General features: G+C 49.7%; 1 protein-coding gene and 1 long non-coding RNA gene across 2 annotated transcripts in view; both read left to right on the top strand.

Annotated features, from left to right (window-relative positions):
* Positions 1-54: 54 nt before the first annotated feature.
* LOC140428798 (cation-dependent mannose-6-phosphate receptor-like) lies at positions 55-844 on the top strand. Its single transcript, XM_072515490.1, is given in 2 exon segments — positions 55-277; positions 280-844. Coding segments are annotated over 2 exon segments (612 nt in total). The 3' UTR covers positions 669-844.
* A 12215-nt stretch (positions 845-13059) lies between these two features.
* The window catches only part of LOC140428799 (uncharacterized), a 42145-nt gene continuing 35557 nt past the window's right edge, over positions 13060-19647 (top strand). Inside the window, exon 1 of the long non-coding RNA XR_011948884.1 lies at positions 13060-13166. This is a non-coding gene — a long non-coding RNA (uncharacterized lncRNA). The remainder of the gene's footprint in view (positions 13167-19647) is intronic.

The raw sequence follows: 19647 nt of genomic DNA, 5'->3' as shown, positions 1-19647 counted from the left end.
TAGGGGCCTTTCACAGAAACTTCATTGAAGCCTACTCATGACAATAACTCGATGATGGAGACACACACTTACTCTTTCCGAGTGTGCGCGGCCATTGACAATCATCCATTTGCTGGACTCATTCAGCAGAGCAAGAAGAATGAGACGAAGGTCATTGGAAGAATCAATTCAACACAGATTATTGGAGGCAGCGATTGGATTATTCTGATCTATGGCGATGGTGGCCGCTACACCAGTCACTGCAAAGGAGAAAAACGTAGGGGAATGGTCATGATCTCCATGGTGCTGCATTCACCACTGTGTTTGAGGAACGGGAAAAGGTTGCTGACTGCTTTTACCTGTTTGAATTGGACAGCAAGACTGCCTGCCCCCCACCAAGTTATTGTCTCAGCCCTGGCTCTGTCCTCCTCATCCTGTTCCTGGTGCTGATCACAGTCTATATCCTGGGTGGATTTTTATATCAGCGATTGGTGATCAGGGCGAAAGGTTTTGAACAATTTCCAAACTATTACTTCTGGCAAGAACTGGGCAACTTAACAGCCGATGGCTGTGATTTTGTATTCCGGTCCAAACCTCGCACTGCAGCCGCGGCGTACAGAGGAGTGGGAGATGAGCAGCTAGGAGAGGAGGATGAAGAGGAACGAGATGAACATCTCCTGCCTATGTGAACGTGCATGCCAGTGTCCCACTGCACTGCCCTCTGACCGTCCACTGGAACAGTCTCTCTCTCTACTCTGTGCCAGTGTCCCACTGACCGTCCACTGGAACCTTCGCCCTCTGCTCTGTGCCAGTGTCCCGCTGCACTGCCCACTGATAATCCACTGGAACAGTCTATCTCTCTGCTCTGTACCAGTGTTCCGCTGCACTGCCCTCTAACCGTCCACTGGAACCTTCGCTCTCTCTGCTCTGTGCCCGGGTCCCACTGGCACTGCCCACTGGAACCTTCGCTCTCTCTGCTCTGTACCAGTGTCACACTGCACTGCCCACTGATAATCCACTGGAACAGTCTATCTCTCTGCTCTGTACCAGTGTTCCGCTGCACTGCCCTCTAACCGTCCACTGGAACCTTCGCTCTCTCTGCTCTGTGCCCGGGTCCCACTGGCACTGCCCATGCCCACTGTGCACCCGAGTCTTCTTTCTCTCTCTCTCTGCTCTGTGAAAAATCTTTCCCAATTCTGCTGTGAGTGCTGTTTCCGGTCTGGCTTCTGCTCCCCAACTTGGAAATCCACAGTTAAATCCATGAGGAGGGAGGGGATGTGTTTGGGGGGCCACGACGTTATTGGGTGCAATGTGGCAGGAGTGGAGTAAGGGAGCACTGTCTGTGCGGAGTCTGCATGTTCTCCCCGTGTCTGCGTGGGTTTCCTCCGGGTGCTCCGGTTTCCTCCCACAGTCCAAAGATCTGTGGGTTAGGTGGATTGGCCATGATAAATTGCCCTTAGTGTCCAAAATTGCCCTTAGTGCTGGGTGGAGTTACTGGGTTATGGGGATAGGGTGGAGGTGTTCACCTTGGGTAGGGTGCTCTTTCCAAGAGCCAGTGCAGCCTCGATGGGCCGAATGGCCTACTTCTGCACTGTAAATTCTATGATTCTATGATTCTATGAATAAGCGATTTTCATTTCATTTCATTTCATTTTCATTATGGCTGGCCCAAACCTGTGGTTGGTGCAGATAGACATTTTGGTTAGACCGAAGTGCTGTCATAGTTGGTTCCACGACCAGAGTGTGGCTATCACCATTGGGCTCGTTGAGTTTTGGCCAGTGAGCATGGGAGAACTGCCATGGCCAGGGCCCGGAGGGAGATCCCCGTGCAGAAACCCTCCTCCATTCTCACCAATTCGACTTCCGGCTCCTTTATCCACCCCTTTACCCTCTCTACCGTTGCAACCCAGTGGTAATGTTGCAGGTTTGGGAGGGCTAGGCGCCCCATGCTTCTCGTTCTCTGCAGGACTTTTGGGGATCCTAGGATTTCCTCTCCCCCAACATAAACATTGATCAATTTTTCCACTGAGTTGAAGAAGGCGTTGGGGAAGTCAATCGATATGGATCTGAACAGGAAGAGGAATCTGAGCAGTACATTCACCTTGATCGTCTGCACTCTCCCTATCAGGGAGAGTGAGAGCGTGTTCCACCTCTGCAGGTTCCTTTTAACTTCCTTCACCAGGCTGGTTAGGTTCCGCTTGTGGATCTGTGTCCAGTCTTGGGTGACTTGGATCCCCAGGTAGCGGAAGTTGTGTTGGGCCTGCTTGAATGACAGCCCCTCCCCGTTGCGGGTTCACTGGGAAGATGTCACTTTTGGTCAGGTTGAGTTTGTTGCCCACAAAGGTTCCAAACTCTTTCAAGAGCGCCATGATTTGCTCCATGCTGCTTTGCAGGTCCGGGTGCAGAGAAGCAGGTCATCCGGAAAGAGCAAGACTCTGTGCTCTCTGCCTCCTCTCCGGATCCCCTTCCAATTCTTTGCCGCCCTGAGCACGATCGCTAGTGGTTCGATTGCAAGGGTGAACAGCAGCGGGGACAGCGGCATCCCTGTGCAGTTGGAGGTACTTGGAGCTGGTAGTATTCGTCCGTATGCTCATCATGGAAGTGTTGTACAGGAGTTTCACCCATGCAGTGAACCCTGTTCCAAGTCCAAACTGCTATGAGGTACTTTCATTCGACTCTGTCAAAGGCCTTTTCTGTGTCTAAGGAGATGATCACCTCTGGTGTTCTCTACCTAGATGGGGTAATTATCACGTTCAGCAGACGCCTGATGTTCGATGTTAGCTGTCTACCTTTGACAAAGCTCGTTTGGTCTTCTGCTTCCACCTCTGGAATGCAGTCCTCCAGTCTCCTGGCTAGGATCTTGGCCAGTATTTTCACATCTACGTTTAGCAGTGAAATGGGTCTGTAGGACCCTCATTCTGTTGGGTCTTTGACTTTATTGGGTGTCAGCGAGATTGAGGCTTGTGCTAGCATAGGTGGCAGGGTCCCCCTCGGCAGCGAGTCTGTGAATATCTCCCGCAAGTGCGGAGCCAGTAATGCCGCAAATATTTTGTAGGAGTCCGCCAGGAATCCGTCTGGTCCCTGTGCCTCCCCCACCTGCATGGAATTGATGCTCTCCTTGACTTCTCCCAATTCTAATGGTGCTTCCAGCCCCCATTTCCTATCTTCCCCCAAGAATGGCATGTCCAGTCCATTGAAGAAGTCTTTCATCCCCAAGTCCCCAGCGGGAGGCTCGGAGGTGTACAGCCCCCAGTAGAAGGCCCTGAGTGTCTCGTTGACCTTATCTGGCTCCGCTACTAGTTTGCCCCTGCTGGCTCTAATCTGTGCTATTTCCCCTCATTGCTGCCTGCTTTCTCAGCTGGTGAGCCAGCAGGAGCCTGGCTTTGTCTCCATGCTCGTACAGGGTCCCCCGTGCCTGGTGGAGTTGGTGCACTGCTTTTCTCATGGAGTGCAGGTCGAAGTCCATCTGTAGCCTTTGCCTCTCCGCCAAGAGCTCTATAGTCGGGGCCTCGGAGTATTGCTGGTCTACCTCCAATATGGAGTTGATTTGCTGTTGCCAAGCCGCCCTCTTTTCCTTATCTCGACGTGCTTTGTAGACAATAATATCACCCCTGATCACAGCCTTCAGCGCCTCCCAGAGAGTGGAGGGTGAGACCTCCCCATTCTCGTTATTAGTAGTTTACTCGTCTACGGCCTGTGATATTTTCTCACAGACCAGGAGGACCATGTCCAGCCACGATGGGGGGGTGTTAGGCACGGCACTTCTCCAACCTCACATCCACGTAATGTGGAGCGTGGTCGGAGGTTACAATTGGGGAGTATTCCGCTCTTACTAACCCTGGAAGCACCGATTTCCCCACTACAAAGAAGTTGATCCGTGTGTATAATTGTGTACTTCGGAGAAGAATGAGACCTCCTTCTCCCCTGGATGGGTGAACCGCCATGGGACCACTGCCCCCAACTGCTCCTAAATATGCCGAGTTCTTTCGCCATGTTAGAGGTCTTCTCCGTTTTGGTTCGCCCTGTCTGTCCGTGGGTCCTGTACACAGTTAAGGTCCCCTCACATGGTAAGTTGGTGTGTGTTGACTGGGCCGTTAAGTCCCCTAATGTTCCAAGTGACTACCCTGATAGGGGTTTTTTGTCCCCCGCACTCCTGTGCGATCAATCAAACTTACTTGGTGGATGCGCCCTTGCACGCCGGGGTTTCCCTTTGTTAGGGGGCATCCTAAATGGCCACGGTCACCGTACTCCCTATGAGGTCAGGTCCCTGCACTCTGGGGTTTCCCTATGTTCAGGGACCCTCCAACCTAGTTGCTTGCGGTGTCCTTGTGTTCCAAGTCGCCACGTGTGGCCTGTTGTAAGTAGCCTAATGCTCTTACTACCCTTGTTGTCATAGAATTTACAGTGCAGAAGGAGGCCATTCGGCCCATCAAGTTTGCACCGGCTCTTGGAAAGAGCACCCCACCCAAGGTCAACACCTCCACCCTATCCCCATCACCCAGCAACCCCACCCAACACTAAGGGCAATTTTGGACACTAAGGGCAATTTATCATGGCCAATCCACCTAACCTGCACATCTTTGGACTGTGGGAGGAAACCGGAGCACCCGGAGGAAACCCGCGCACACACGGGGAGGATGTGCAGACTCCGCACAGACAGTGACCCAAGCCGGACTCGAACCTGGGATCCTGGAGCTGTGAAGTAATTGTGCTATCCACAATGCTACCGTGCTGCCCTAGTTGAGTTATTGTGTGCAGTGTGTTCCTATGGTTCTTTCTCCCCCCCCACCCCCGTCCTCTTACCCCCCTTCCTGTTGCTGTCCCCCCCATGTTCCCTTCCCCTAGTTGTCCCCTTGTTAATGCTGCGTACCCCGCTCCCTGTTGCCCGGTGTTCTCTCCGTTGCGGGAGATGCGCCGTGGCCCCTCTCTCGCCTATGCTTCCTGGTGCTAGCTTTCCCGCTAGTGTGGTGCCCTCCCTCCCAGGGTCGACTATATATCTACCCTTCGCCCGCTACCTGTTCTCCCTTCCTGCCGTTCTCATCACCCTTTCCTATGCTCCGCTGCCTTTGCCCTTTCCTTCCTATGCTGCAACTCCCGTCCTCAAAATGAGGCAATGCAGCCCGAGCTAAGTGTCTTTCGAGTTAGTTAAGTAAATAAATCAAGTCTCTTCGGTGCTCTTTTCACCACTGTCCCTGCTGCTGTTTTTCCAGCTCGTTCTCCAAGTCAAAGTTGCCCACGTCGCAGGGGCTGTGAAGAAGTGCTCACTGCCCTGGAATGTGACCCAGAGTTTGGCCGGGTACATACAGCATCCCACATTTTACACCGTTTTTGTACAGGGCTGCCTTTGCCCTGTTGAACTATGCCCGGCGCTTGGCCAGGTCAGCCCCAATGCCCTGGTAGATCCTGATCCGGTGACCTTTCCAGTTACCGTTTCTTGTGTGTCTTGCCCAGTGCAGGATTCTTTCCTGGTCATGGTCCCAGTGCATTTTGGTCGATTATCGCCCTCGGCTGTTCTCCGGCCTTGTGTTTCGGCCGGAGCGACCGATGGGCTCTGTCTATTTCTGGTGGGTTGGCGAAACTGTACCTTCCCACCAGGTTTCCCAGCATTTGGGCCACAAAGACCATGGGATCTCTGCCTTCGATCCCTTCCGGCAATCCCACTGTCCTTATGTTCTGGTGCCATGACTGGTTCTTTTGGTCCTCCAGCCATGTCGTATCCTGTTTGAGTTGAGTTGCTATCTGATTTTCGTTTGTTTGCCTTGTACTCTTAACTCACTTCACTTCAGATTGTCGGGCATTCAGTCTGACTGGGGTTAAACTATGAGTCATTCTTTCAGACTTCCCTGCTCTGCAACCAACCTCGCTATTTCCTTCTCCAGGGTGGCGATCTGGTCGCTCTCGTCTTTTGAGGTCTTTTCTAGTTCCTTTGTGGTGTTCTCGATGGCCTCCAATCACCTCTCTGCTTTGTCCTGGGCCACCCGCATGATCGCCAGAGCTTCCTTGTCCGCAACCTTGACCGCAGCCTGGATATCGGTCTTCGGCTCCTCTTTATGTTCTTTCAGTTCGCAGTAGAGGAACATCTTCGATCCACCCTCTGGCGAGGGGGGCTCCGTGTGCGGTGAGCCGGTCCTTCTCGTTCCGGCATGGCGTCGCTTCGTCGCTTTGTGTATTCAGCTCGGCCACTTGTTTCTCCTGGCTTTTCCCATTTCCCGTCTCTTTGCGGCCTCTGGAGTTGCTGTCATTCGGTATCTTCATTCGTGTTGATGTTGGTTAGGGTGCGGGGATACTTTTTCCCTGTATTAGCGGGCTATTTCGAGTAAAAGGACCTGTTTTCGGGTTTATAAGACGAGAGCCGCCTGATGTGTGAAACAGTTTCTTACCCATCTAAACAGAACTCTTCATGGTTTTTAACACCTCTATTAAACTTTCCTTTGAGCTTCTCCCCTCAAAGTTGAACAATCTTTAGTTTTTCCAAACAGGGGAACTCCTTCATCCCAAGTATCATTCTAGTAAATCACCTCTCGCCCCTGACATCCATCCTGAAGTACAGTGCCAAATTAGACGCAAAACCCAACTGACATCCAATCCAGGTTTAGCATAAACTCCTTTGCTGTTATTCCTCTTTATCAAGCCAAAGATCCAAAATGCTTTTTTGAACAGTTTTATCAACTTGTCCTGCCACCTTCAAAGATCTGTGTATGTGAAACCCCCACCCCGCGTCTTTCTGTACTCCTTTAAATTGCCCCATTTGCTTATATTGTCCTGCTCCTTTCCTTACCAAAATGAGGCACTTTCATTTTTCTCTGCAATGAATTTCATCTGTCATGTCTCTGCCCATTTTATCCCCATCCATCTGTGTATTTTTATCCTCCTGATTTCTGCACACCATCCTCCTCACTATTTCATTATCTATCGAAGCCTTGTGACAGTTACAATCATTGAAATTGTGCCCTTTATACCCAAGACCAAGTCATTTATATATATCAGAAAGATCAGTGGTCCTAATACCTGACATCAAAGTACCGCCCTCGGTTTGATAAACAACTGTTCAGTATTGACCTTTGTTCCCTGTCCTTTAGCCAATGTTGTATCCATGTTGCCTGTGCCCCTTTAATCCCACGGACTTCAATTTTGTTATCCAAATCTTCAGCGCCTCAATCCTTTAATCTTCTGTGCAGAGGGAAATCAAACCAATTTTATGCCATCCATTCATATGATTTAACGCTACAGCCGGCACCCTCCACTCGTATTGGTCTCTGCAGTACCTGCAGTATATTCACCAGCATGGGCCATTGGGCTGTTCCTGTGCTAGAAACAGTCTGTGATATATTTGGTGCCCAGCAGAGATGTGTGGGTATGTTTCTATCCTAGTTCTAGAACATAGAACATAGAACAGTACAGCACAGTACAGGCCCTTCAGCCCACGATGTTGTGCTGACCATTTATCATTCATCTATGATCAACCTAACCTACACCCCTTCAATTTACTGCTGTCCATGTGGCTGTCTAAGAGTTGCTTAAATGTCCTTAATGACTCTGATTCCACCACCTCTGCTGCAGTGCATTCCACACACCCACCACTCTCTGTGTGAAGAACCTACCTCTGAGATCTCCCCTATACATTCCTCCAATCACCTTAAAATTATGTCCGCTCGTGACAGCCATTTCCACCCTGGGGAAAAGTCTCTGGCTGTCCACTCTATCCATGCCTCTCATCACCTTCACACCTCTATCAAATCACCCTCTGCCTTCTTCGCTCCAGTGAGAAAAGCCCTAGCTCCCTCAACCTTTCTTCATAAGACATACCCTCCAGTCCAGGCAGCATCCTGGTAAATCTCCTCTGTATCCTCTCCAAAGCATCCACATCCTTCCTATAATGAGGCGACCAGAACTGGACACAATATTCCAAGTGTGGTCTAACTAGAGTTTTATAAAGCTGCAGCAAAACCTCGCGGCTCATAAACTCAATCCCCCTGTTAATGAAAGCCAACGCACCATACGCCTTCTTAACGACCCTATCAACCTGGGTGGCAACTTTGAGGGATCTATGTATGCGGACCCCAAGATCCCTCTGTTCCTCCACACTTCCAAGAATCCTGCCTTTAACCCTGTATTCAGCATTCAAATTCAACCTTCCAAAATGAATCACTTCACATTTATCAAGGTTGAACTCCATCTGCCACTTCTCAGCCCAGCTCTGCATCCTGTCAATGTCCTGTTGTAACCTGCAACACCCTCAACACTATCTACAACTCCCCCAACCTTCGTGTCATCGGCAAACTTACTAACCCACCCTTCCACTTCCTCATCCAAGTCATTTATAAAAACCACAAGGAGCAGAGGTCCCAGAACAGATCCTTGCGGGACACCACTGGTCACCGACCTCCAGGCGGAATACTTTCCATCCATGACCACTCGCTGTCTTCTTTCGGCCAGCCAGTTCTGTATCCAGACAGCCAAATTTCCCTGTATCGCGTGCCCCCTAACTTTCTCAATGAGCTTACCATGGGGAATCTTATCAAATGCCTTACTGAAATCCATATACACCACATCCACTGCCCGACCTTCATCAATGTGTCTCGTCACATCCTCAAAGAATTCAGTGAGGCTTGTGAGGCATGACCTTCCCCTCACAAAGCCATGTTGAGTATCTTTAATCAAACTATATTTTTCTAAATAATCATAAATCCTGGGCGCGATTCTCCGCTCCCGCGACTAAGTGCCCATGCCGTCGTGAATGCCGTCGAGGTTCACGACGGTGTGAAACGGCCCCGATCTCGACCGATTCAGGGCCCGAAAATGGGCTAGGATCAGGGCCGCGAGAAACTTGGGGGGGGGGGGGGGCGTGTCGTGAAAGCAGCGTCGTGAGCGCGCGCCGGGTATTGGCGCCGCGTAAAAGCGGCGGCGCGTAAATGACGCGGCCGGCGCCGCATAACTGGCGTAACTGCCGCCACCCGCGCATGCGTGGTTGCTGTCCTCCCCGAGGCCACCCCACAAGAAGATGTCGGATGGATCCTGCGGGGCACGGAGGAAAGAAGGTCTTCCTTCAGAGAGGCCGGCCCACCGATCGGTGGGCACCGATCACGGGCCAGACCCCATTTGAGACCCCCCCGGTGCAGGAACCCCCCTCCCCCCCCCCACAGGCCGTCCCCCCAGCGTTCCTGCGCTGTTCTCGCCGGCAGCGACCGAGTGTGGACGGCGCAGGTGGGAACCCGTCGTATTGGGCAGGCTGCTCGGCCCATCCGGGCCGGAGAATAGTGGGGATAGCGGAGAATCGCCATTTTGGGTGTCTCGGGCGATTCTCCGGCCTGCGCCGCGCAGAACTCGACGGGGCCGTTCTTGCCGCTTGGGCGAATTTTGGGAGGGCGTCGGACCGGGTCACATGGAATAATGTCGCGCCAGGCGATTCTCCCAACCGGCGCGGGAGTGGAGAATCACGCCCCCTATTTCTCAGAATACTTTCCAATATTTTGCTCACCACAGACGTAAGATTGACGGGTCTGTAACTCCAAGGGATTTCCCTATTCCCTTTCTTGAACAGGGGAACAACATTCGCCTCCCTCCAATCATCCGGTACTACTCCAGTGGAGAGTGGGAACTCAAAGATCATCGCCAATGGCGCAGAAATCTCCTCCCTCGCTTCCCGTAGTAACCTTGGGTATATCCCTTCAGGCCCAGGGGACTTATCTATCCTGATGCTTTTCAAAATTTCCAGCACATCCTCCTTAATATCAACCTGTTTGAGTCTATTAACCTGGTTCACACTGTTCTCATGAGCAACAAGGTCCTCACTCTAGTGAATACTGAAGCAAAGTATTTATTTAGGGCCTCCCCCATCTCCTCAGACTCTAGGCACAAGTTCCCTCCACTATCTCACAGAAGTGTAGAACGCCTTGGGGTTTCCCCTAATCCTTCCCGCCAGCACTTTTTCATGCCCTCTTCTAGCTCTGCTCAGTCCATTTTTGAGTTCTTTCCTGGCTACCTTGTAACCCTTTAGAGCCGGGTCAGATCCTTGCTTTCTCAACCTTATGTAAGCTTCCTTCTTCCTCTTGACTAGAAGCTCCACTTCTCTTGTCATCCAAGGCTCCTTCACCTTACCATTCCTTCCTCGTCTCAGTGGGACAAAACTATCCAGCACTCGCAGCAAGTGCTCCTTAAACAATCTCCACATTACTGTTGTGCATTTCTCCAAGAACAATTGTTCCCACTTTATGCTCCTCAGCTCTTGTCTAATAGCAGTATAATTTCCCCTTCCCCAATTAAATACCTTCCCATACTGGTGTTCCTATCTCTCTCCATGACTATGGCAAAGGTCAAGGAGTTGTGGTCACTGTCACTGAAATGCTCTTCCACCGAGACATCTGACACCTGGCCTGGTTCGGTGCCGAGCACCAAGTCCAATATGGCCTCTCCCCTAGTTGGCCTATCTACATATTGGGTGGGATTCTCCGACCCCCCCCGCTGGGTCGGAGAATCGGCGGGGGTCGATGTGAATCCCGCCCCCGCCGGCTGCCAAATTCTCCGGCGCTGGAGATTCGGCGGGGACGGGGACGGGGGGGAAATCGCGCCGGTCGGCAGGCGCTCCCCCGGCGATTCTCCGACCCGTGATGGGCCGAAGTCTCGCTCATTCTATGCAGGTCCCGCCGGCATAAATTAGAGTTCGTCCCTTACCGGTGGGACCTGGCGGCGCAGGCGGGCTCCGTGGTCCTGGGGGGGATCTGGCCCCAGGAGGTGCCCCCACAGTGGCCTGGCCCACGATCGGGGCCCACTGATCCGCGGGTGGGCCTGTGCCGTGGGGGCATTCTATTGCTACGCGCCGGCCATGTAATCCTCCGTGATGGCCGACGCGTAGGTAAACCCCCCCCATGCATGCGCGGGGATGGCATCAGCAGCCGCTGATGCCCCCGCGCATGCGCGGACCCACGCTGGCCGTCGGAGTCCATTTGGCCCCGGCTGCCGCGGTGCCAAAGGCCTTCCATGCAGGCCGGCAGGGCGCAAACCACTCCGGGGTGGGCCTCGCCCCTGAAGGTCCGGAAGATTCCGCACCTTTGGGGCAGCCCGACGCTGGAGTGGTTCACGCCACTCCATCCCACCGGGACACCCCCGCCCCGCTGGGTACGGGAGAATCCTGCCCATGGAGTCAGGAATCCTTCCTGTACACGCCTGTCAAAATCTGCTCCATCCAAACCATTTGCAGTAAGGAGGTTCCAGTCAATATTCAGGAAGTTGAAACCACCCATGACAACAACTCTGTTACTTCTGCATGATCTGCCGCCCAATCTGTTCCTCTATCTCTCTGCTGCTATTGGGGGTTCTATAGAAAACTCCCAATAAAGTGACTGCTTCCACCCATACAGACTCAGTAGACAAGCCCTCTTCAACTACCTCCTTTTCTGCAGTTGTGGTGCACTCCCTAATTAACAGTGCCACTCCCCCTCCTCTTTTACATCCTTCCCTATTCTTCTGAAAATATCTAAACCCCAAACATCTAACAACCATTCCTGCCCCTGTGAAACCCATGTCTCCGTAATGGCCAAACATCGTAGTTCCAAGTACTGATCCATGCTCTAAGTTCATCTCCCTTATTCCTGACACTCCTTGCATTGAAACAGACACACTTTAACCCATTCCACTGAGTGCAACTTTGCCCTATCAACTGTCTATCCTGCCTCACAGACTTGCTGCATACTATTTCTACCTGTTCAACAGCTACCCTATCCTCTGATCCATAGCTCTGGTTCCCATACCCCTGCCGAACTAGTTTAAACCCTCCCGAAGAGCTCTAGCAAACCTCCCGCCCAGGATATTGGTGCCCCTCCAGTTTAGGTGCAATCCATCCTTCATGTACAGGTCCCACCTTCCCCAGAAGATATCTCAATTATCCACATACCTGAAGCCTTCCCTCCTGCACCAGCGCTGTAGCCACGTGTTCAGCTGCACTCGCTCTCTGTTCATTTCCTCACTTGCACGTGGCACCGGTAGCAATCCTGAGACTACTCTGCTTGTCCTGCTCTTTAGCTTCCAACCTAACTCCCTAAAATCACTTTTTAGATCCTCATCCCTTTTCTTAGCTATGTCGTTGGTGCCTATGTGCACCATGACTTCTGGTTGCTCCCCCTCCTCCTTAAGAATCCTGTAGACTCGATCTGAGACATCCCTGGCCCTGGCACCCGAGAGGCAACATGCCTTCCCGGCGTCTCGCTCGTGACCACAGAATCTCCTATCTATTCCCCTAACCATTGAGTCTCCTATCACTATTGCTTTTCTATTCTCTTTTGAAGGGGAACGGCCACGAGGGATCCCTGCACTGTCTGCCCTTTCATTTTCCTTTCCCTGACTGTAACCCAGCTACTCTTGTCCTGTACCTTGGATGTGGCTATCTCCCTGTAAATCCTCTCTATCACCCTCTCTGCCTCCCGGATGATCCGAAGTTCTCGGTCTCTGAGGAGCTGGAGTTGGGTGCACTTCCCGCAGGTATAGTCAACGGGGACACCGGTGGTATCCCTCACCACCCACATCCTACAGGAGGAGCATGCAACTGCCCTAGCCTCCATCCTCTCTGATCCGAATTCACAAAGAGATTTAAAGGGGGGAAAAAAAGAAAGATTAAACACCCGTTAGGCCCTTATACTGTTGCCACTCTCCCAAGTGAACCTGTTCTGTGTCAAGACATGTCCTACCCTGTTTGAGTTGAGTTGCTATCTGATTTTTTTCCTTGTACTTTGCCTTGTACTCTTAACTCACTTCACTTCAGGTTGTCGGGCATTCAGTCTGACTGCGGTTAAGCTATGAGTCACTCTTTGTGTACTGCTGTTCCACCAAGTGAGAATTAGCAATTAAACCCAAACATCACTGCAGGTAAGCTTGCTAAAGATTAATCAGTGTTGCCTTTCCAGAGAAAAATCCCAATCACTAAATTACCTTTTGTTAGTTAAACTGTAAAAGGTTTGAGAACTTCAAGTACTCTTTGACAAAACCCATTGAGGTTAGGATGACCTGCAGCTCTGAACTTAAAAACTTCAAGAGCTGACTAACTGTTATCAGTTAGTCAAGGTTCTGGCGTCACTCTGGCAGTGATCCCTCCAATGTCGTGTCTGTGTCTATCACATTTCAGGATTCCTCCCATCTCTCCTGAGGCTGCTGACTGTTGTTGGGTACAGGCACTGGTTGTCCTGTATCTTGCCCAAGTGAGTGTCTACAGGCATTATATCTGTGTATATATGAGTGTGTGCCTGTGTGTGTTTGTGTCTATGTAAGTGTGTGACTGTGTATGTGAATGCGTGTGTGTGTCTGTGTGTGTGAATGTGTGCTTGTGTCTGTGTTTGTCTGCATGTGTCTGTGTGTGTGTCGGTGTGTGCGTATGTGAGTGTGCATGTGAGTGCATGTGTGAGTGTGTCTGTATGAGTGTGTGTGAATGTGTGCTTGTGTCTGTGTTTGTCTGCAAGTGCCTGTGTGTATATGAGCATGTGTCCGTGTGTGTGTATATGTGAGCATGTATGTGTGTGCATGTGAGTGCGTGTGTGCATGTGTGAGTGTGTCTGTATGAGTATATGTCTGTGAGTGTGTGTCTGTGTGTATGTGTGTGTCCGTGTGTGTGCGTTGTGTTAGTCTATGTCTGTGTGTATTGTGCATGTGTGTATTGTGTTAGTCTTTGTATGTGTGTTTATTGTGTTTTTGTGTTTGTTTGTGTGTGTGTTTATTGTGTTAGCTTGTGTGTGTGTTTATTGTGTTTGTGTGTGTGTTATTGTGTTAGTTTGAGTGTGTTGTGTTAGTTTGGGTGTGTTTATTGTGTCGGTTTGTGTGTTCATTGTGTTAGTTGGTGTGTGTGTGTTTATTGTATTAGCTTGTGTATGTGTTTCTGTTAGTTTGTGTGTGTTTATTGTATCAGTTTTTGTGTATGTGTGTATTTATTGTGTTAGTTTGTGTGTTTATTGTGTTAGTTTTTGTGTGTTGTTTAGTTTGTGTGTGTTTATTGTTTAGTTTGTGTGTGTGTTTTTGAGTTAGTTTGTGTGTGTATTTATTGTAATAGTTTGTGTGTATGTGTTTGTTTAGTTTGTGTGTTTATTGTATTAGTTTGTCTGTGTGTTTATTGCGTTAGTTTGTGTGTGTTTATTGCGTTAGTTTGTGTGTGTCTATTGTGTAATTTGTGTGTGTTTTTGTGTTAGTTTGTGTATGTGTTTATTGCATTAGTTTGTGCGTGTTTATTGTTTAGTTTGTGTGTGTGTTTATTGTTTAGTTTGTGTGTGTTTTTTGTGCAAGTGTGTTTGTTTATTGCATTAGTTTGTGTGTGTGTGTTTATTGTTTATTTTGTGTGTGTGTTTATCGTGTTAGTTTGTGTGTGTGTGTTTTTTGCGTTAGTTGTGTGTGTTTATTGCATTAGTTTGTCTGTGTGCTTATTGCATTAGTTTGTGTGTGTGTTTATTGCGTTAGTTTGTGTGTGTTTATTGTTTAATTTGTGTGTGTTTATTGCATTCATTTGTGTGTGTGTTTATTGTTTAGTTTGTGTGTGTGTTTATTGTTTAGTTTGTGTGTGTGTTTTTGTGTGAGTGTGTGTGTTTATTGCATTAGTTTGTGTGTGTGTATGTTTATTGTTTAGTTTGTGTGTGTTTTTATTGTTTAGTTTGTGTGTGTGTTTATTGTTTAGTTTGTGTGTGTGTTTATTGTTTAGTTTGTGTGTTTGTTTTTTGTGTGAGTGTGTGTGTTTATTGTATTAGTTTGTGTGTGTGTATTTTTTGCGTTAGTTGTGTGTGTTTATTGTATTAGTTTGTCTGTGTGCTTAATGCGTTAGTTTGTGTGTGTGTTTATTGCGTTAGTTTGTGTGTGTTTATTGTTTAATTTGTGTGTGTTTTTGTGTTAGTTTGTGTGTGTGTTTATTGCATTAGTTTGTGTGTGTGTTTATTGTTTAGTTTGTGTGTGCGTTTTTTGTGTGAGTGTGTGTGTTTATTGCATTAGTTTGTGTGTGCGTATGTTTATTGTTTAGTTTGTGTGTGTTTATCGTGTTAGTTTGTGTGTGTGTTTATTGCATTAGTTTGTGTGTGTGTATGTTTATTGTTTAGTTTGTGTGTGTGTTTATCGTGTTAGTTTGTGTGTGTGTATTTATTGCGTTAGTTGTGTGTGTTTATTGTTTAGTTTTAGTGTGTGGGTCCAACTCTGATTCCCAGGGTTGTGTTGCTCCTCCGATGACCTGGGTCACGATGTTGTGCTGTTGTGTGCCTATGAGTGCTCAGATCTCTAATTGCCAAGTTGTCTAATAATTGACTAGTGACTGACTTGCTTAGGAAGGGTGAAATAATTGGGGTCTTTGAGGCCAACTTGTTGATGGGGAATTGGAAGCAAGCCAACCTCCTGTGCTAATGTAATGCCTGAGCCAGGCAGTTGTGTCGTACTCCAGAGCTCTGTTGCTGATTAACCATCAATGTCTGGGATTCTTCCCACTTGCCTCCAGAAAAATCTGCAAGAGAATGACCAAACAGGACAGACAGCAGGTAGACTATCATTTATAGCAGAGACGGAGATCTTGCGGCCCACTGTCTTTGTGCCAGCCCTTTGCTAATAACATTCGAAGAACTAATCCCTCTGTCCTACTCTCTATTTTCCTGTACCCTGTACTGCTTCAAGTGTCCGTCCAGGCTTCCTTTAATGAATCAATGCTCCATGAACTCTCTGGAATGCTGTTAACATCCCCTCTAACTCTCCTAGTGACCATTTTCGATTGACTACACAACCAGAAGATTTGGGGAGGATTTTAGCCCCAGATGGGGTTGGACACGGACGTTGGCAGACATTGAATTTTGCCCTGTCGGTTGGCATGCTGGTTCCATTCCATTTTTCCAGGAGGTGGGTGGGTTGTGGGTGGGAGTTTGGTTGTATGATGGAGGGTAAGCGGTGGCTAGCCGATTCAATTAATTCATGGCCTATTGTTGTAAGGGGATATTCCAGTTAACCTCTAAGCCTCCAGAGGTAAGAGGGGACATTTGAGCTGTTTTGGAGGCATTATCCCGATGGCAGACTGGGGGCAGGGTGTCAGGCAGGTGGGGGGGTTGGGGGGAGGGGGGCGTTGGTATGCACCCTGGCTGTCTTGCTCTTTCCCTGCCTACCTGGCTTCAACTGTAGACACTGGCTGCCCTGTGGAGGGGATTCCACCCTCCTCTGTCCGTACCACCCCCCCCCCACCTTCACTGCGTGGCCTGGCTGTACATATAAAAAAAGTTGGAGAGAGGGTGCCTCCATCTTGCGGAGCCCTGTCTCTCTCTCCCTTCCCTACAAAGGCATCCTGCTTCCCAGCTGAAAGGCTTCCTCTTTGGTCCTCCAGCTTTGTGATCCTGTCCGTCACCCTTAATTGGACAGCCAACCTGTCTTTTGACCAGCATTTGGCCAACTCGGGAAAAAGCACAGCCGTTCCCCACAGAGTCTGAACTTCTGATCCCTATTTGAACTTAATGGTATGGGTTGTGAAGGTCGCAGAGATAGAAGAACAACATAATTTTCATAACCTCTGAATGACTTTCTCTTCTCCTCCATGCTTCAGTTGGTTTAATCCCAGTGTCTCTTGGCTTTTCCTAACTGTAATGCTTCGTGTAAGCTTCCTGCTGAGTCATGAAGGTCGTAGGTTCGAATTCTACTCCAGAGGCTTCAGTAGATCATCCAGGCTCAGGCTCCAGTCCAGTACTGAAGGAATGTTGCCCTGTCGGAGGTGCTATCTTTGTGCTGATTTATTAAATCGAGTCCTTGTTTGTTCTCTGAAGTCGACATTAAAGATCCCGTGCCACTATTTTGAAAAACGAAATGGAGATGTTCTCCCTCATGTCCTGACCAGTTATATGTCTCAACAAACATTCAAACATATATATATAAAAGAGACATTTATTTATTTGCTGTCTGAGGAGCCTTGTATATGAATTGCTGTATTCAAATTGTCTATTATAGAATCATAGAATAGTTACAGCTCAGAGGGAGTCCATTTGGCCTGTTGTGTCTGTGCTATCTTTCTGAAGGAACAATTCACCTCCAGCCATTCCACTGCCATCCCCCCATAGCCCTGCACATTATTCCTTTTCAGATAACAATCCAATTCTGTCTTGAATGCCTTGATTAGGTCTGCCTCCACCACACTCCCAGACAACATATTCCACATCCTAACCACTTGCTGCTTGAACAAGTTTCTCCTTGTCTCTTCAGTACTTCTTTTGCCAATCACCTTAAATCTGTGCCCTCTCGTCCTTGATCCTTTACTCAGTGAACAGCTTTTCCTTATCCATTCTTTCGAGGCCCCTCAGGATTTTGAATACCTTACAATTAACGGTTAAATAAATCTTAACAATAAAAGGAAACACTACCATCTAACTGATACATTCTCTAGCTCCAATTAAGCAAAACCCTCACAGGTCCAAAGCCACTTCTAAATGAAATTAACAAACACAGGGATCCTTGCTGTCCTCTGGATAGAGATTTCTTGGAAAGATTGCCTGTAGAGAGAGAGATAGAAACCCTTTCAGACACCAGTTACAAAGTTTGCTCTCTTTTGGCAACTATACGTTAAACTGCCTGCTACAGACCTGGCTTCTCCCATTAATTACATCATCTTTATTCCACTCAGATCCTTTGACCTGCTTCCTAAGTCTAAACACAATGGCTGGATTCTCTGTCCGTCCATGCCAGATTTCTGGGGCGAAATTCTCCTACCCGCCCCACCACATTTCTGCCCCGACCGGCCGGCGGGAGTCTCCGTAACACCGGCCGGTCAATGGGGTTTCCCATTGTGGGGCAGCCCCACGCCATCGGGAAACCCCCCGGCGCCGGCAAAACGGAGACTCCCGCCGGCGGAGAATGACGCCCCTGGTTCAGCACGCCGGCTGGATACTCCGTTTCGCTGGCTGGTCAATGGGGTTTCCCACGCCTTCGGGAAACCCCCGGGCTGCCGGCAAAATGGAGCATCCCGATGGCAGAGAATCCAGCCCAATGTCTCAACTTATCCACTCTCCAGGGAATCTTTTTTCTATGACTAAAACTCCATTAAGCCTCTCTTTGTAAACACATACATGATTGGAATGAATGATGTTCTCACTTTTACAGCATCTTAATTTCACCTTTTGTAGCCACCTAGTCTGGATACCTTAACCTAGATTCTTTAATAATATTACTGCAATCGAAATATATACCTGAACTCAGGTTTTTAAAAACATTACTACAACAGATATAAAATACAATGGACAGTATTCTCCATTTAGGAGATTAAATGTTGACCCCGGGACTGAATTGTGTGCGGTTCACGTACCCGTTGGGGGCGATATTCAGACAGAGAGTCAGGGCATGCAAATGGGCCAGTACTCTGCTAGCCCAAATTCAGAGCAATTCCCAGCCCAGCAGGCATTCTCGCCGCTGGGGCCGGAGTTATCACTAAAGAGCCTGGCAGCTGGAGCTGCTTTAAGTGCCCCACTTACCATAGACTCACTGCAGCCCCAAAGATGGCTCACAGAAGAGCTTCCGTCTCAAAGTCGGGAATCTGAGGTGGACCCACAGCTTGATGCCAGTGAGGAGCGGAGGCACATCCTCTTCCCCAGGGTGATACACAGATTCAAGGCTGCCCTCCTGAACACCACCTTGGAGGTGGTGGCAAAAGTAGTCATGCTGCCAGCCTCACCAGGAGGAGACAGCTGGTGATCCGGTGGGGTGAGGCCTCTGCCCTGAGAGGGGCTGCTAGCCATGGAGGGCTCCCAACGAATTGGTGCAGGTGCACTCTGGTTGAGGTGATCTCTGCTGATCCCTGTCATGATATGCACTCATGCACATAATGAGACACAGACAGGCAGTGATAGACACCCAGTACAGCCAATCAACACACAGGACAGAACACAACCAATCACCAGGCAGAACACTAGAAGGGGGTTTCCCACTATAAAACACACGAGGCATCAGCACTCTGCCTCTTTCCACTGGTGACAACTGTAGTGACAGTCAGCATGTATGTATCAGTTAGCACCTTCTACAAGTGGCTCAGAGCGAGTCTGGTCTAGTTAGTTATCGTTAGCACACTTATATTAGTAGAGTGTCAACCCACAGCAAGCTGTGTGCACTGCTACAGAAGTTCAATAAAACGTATTGAACCAACGTCTAAGTTTAGTGTCTACTTTCCAGTACAACTGCATCCAGTTGCAGTCCGTGTTACCCCTGGGTGAATAACATGACAATCCCCTGCTTCCTCTGCAGTGGGGCAGCACTTCACTGGAATGCCAACCCCTGATGGGCCCTTGATTGAGCTTGACCACACCCTTCTACTTGATGAAACAGCTGGGACGGGATTCTCCGACCCCCCGTTGGGTCGGAGAATCGCCGGGGGCGGCGTGAATCCCGCCCCCGCCGGCTGCCGAATTCCCTGGCGCCGGAGATTTGGCAGGGGTGGGATTTGGCAGGGCCGTTAGCAGCGGCCCCCCCGCGATTCTCTGGCACGCGATGGGCCGAGTGGCCGCCCGATTTTTGCTGGTCCCGCCGGTAAGGACCTTCCCTAATTTACGCCGGCGTAAATTAGGGAAGGTCCTTACCGGCGGGACCTGGCGGCGTGGGCGGCCTCCGGGGTCCTCGGGAGGGCGCAGGGGGAACTGGCCCTGGGAGGTGCCCCCATGGTGGCCTGGCCCGCGATCGGGGCCCACCGATCCGTGGGCGGACCTGTGC

The sequence above is a fragment of the Scyliorhinus torazame genome, chromosome 8, assembly GCF_047496885.1.
Source record: "Scyliorhinus torazame isolate Kashiwa2021f chromosome 8, sScyTor2.1, whole genome shotgun sequence".
Taxonomy (NCBI): Eukaryota; Metazoa; Chordata; class Chondrichthyes; order Carcharhiniformes; family Scyliorhinidae; genus Scyliorhinus; species Scyliorhinus torazame.
Note: the sequence above shows the minus strand (reverse complement) of the source record. Positions and strands in the feature narration are given on the sequence as shown.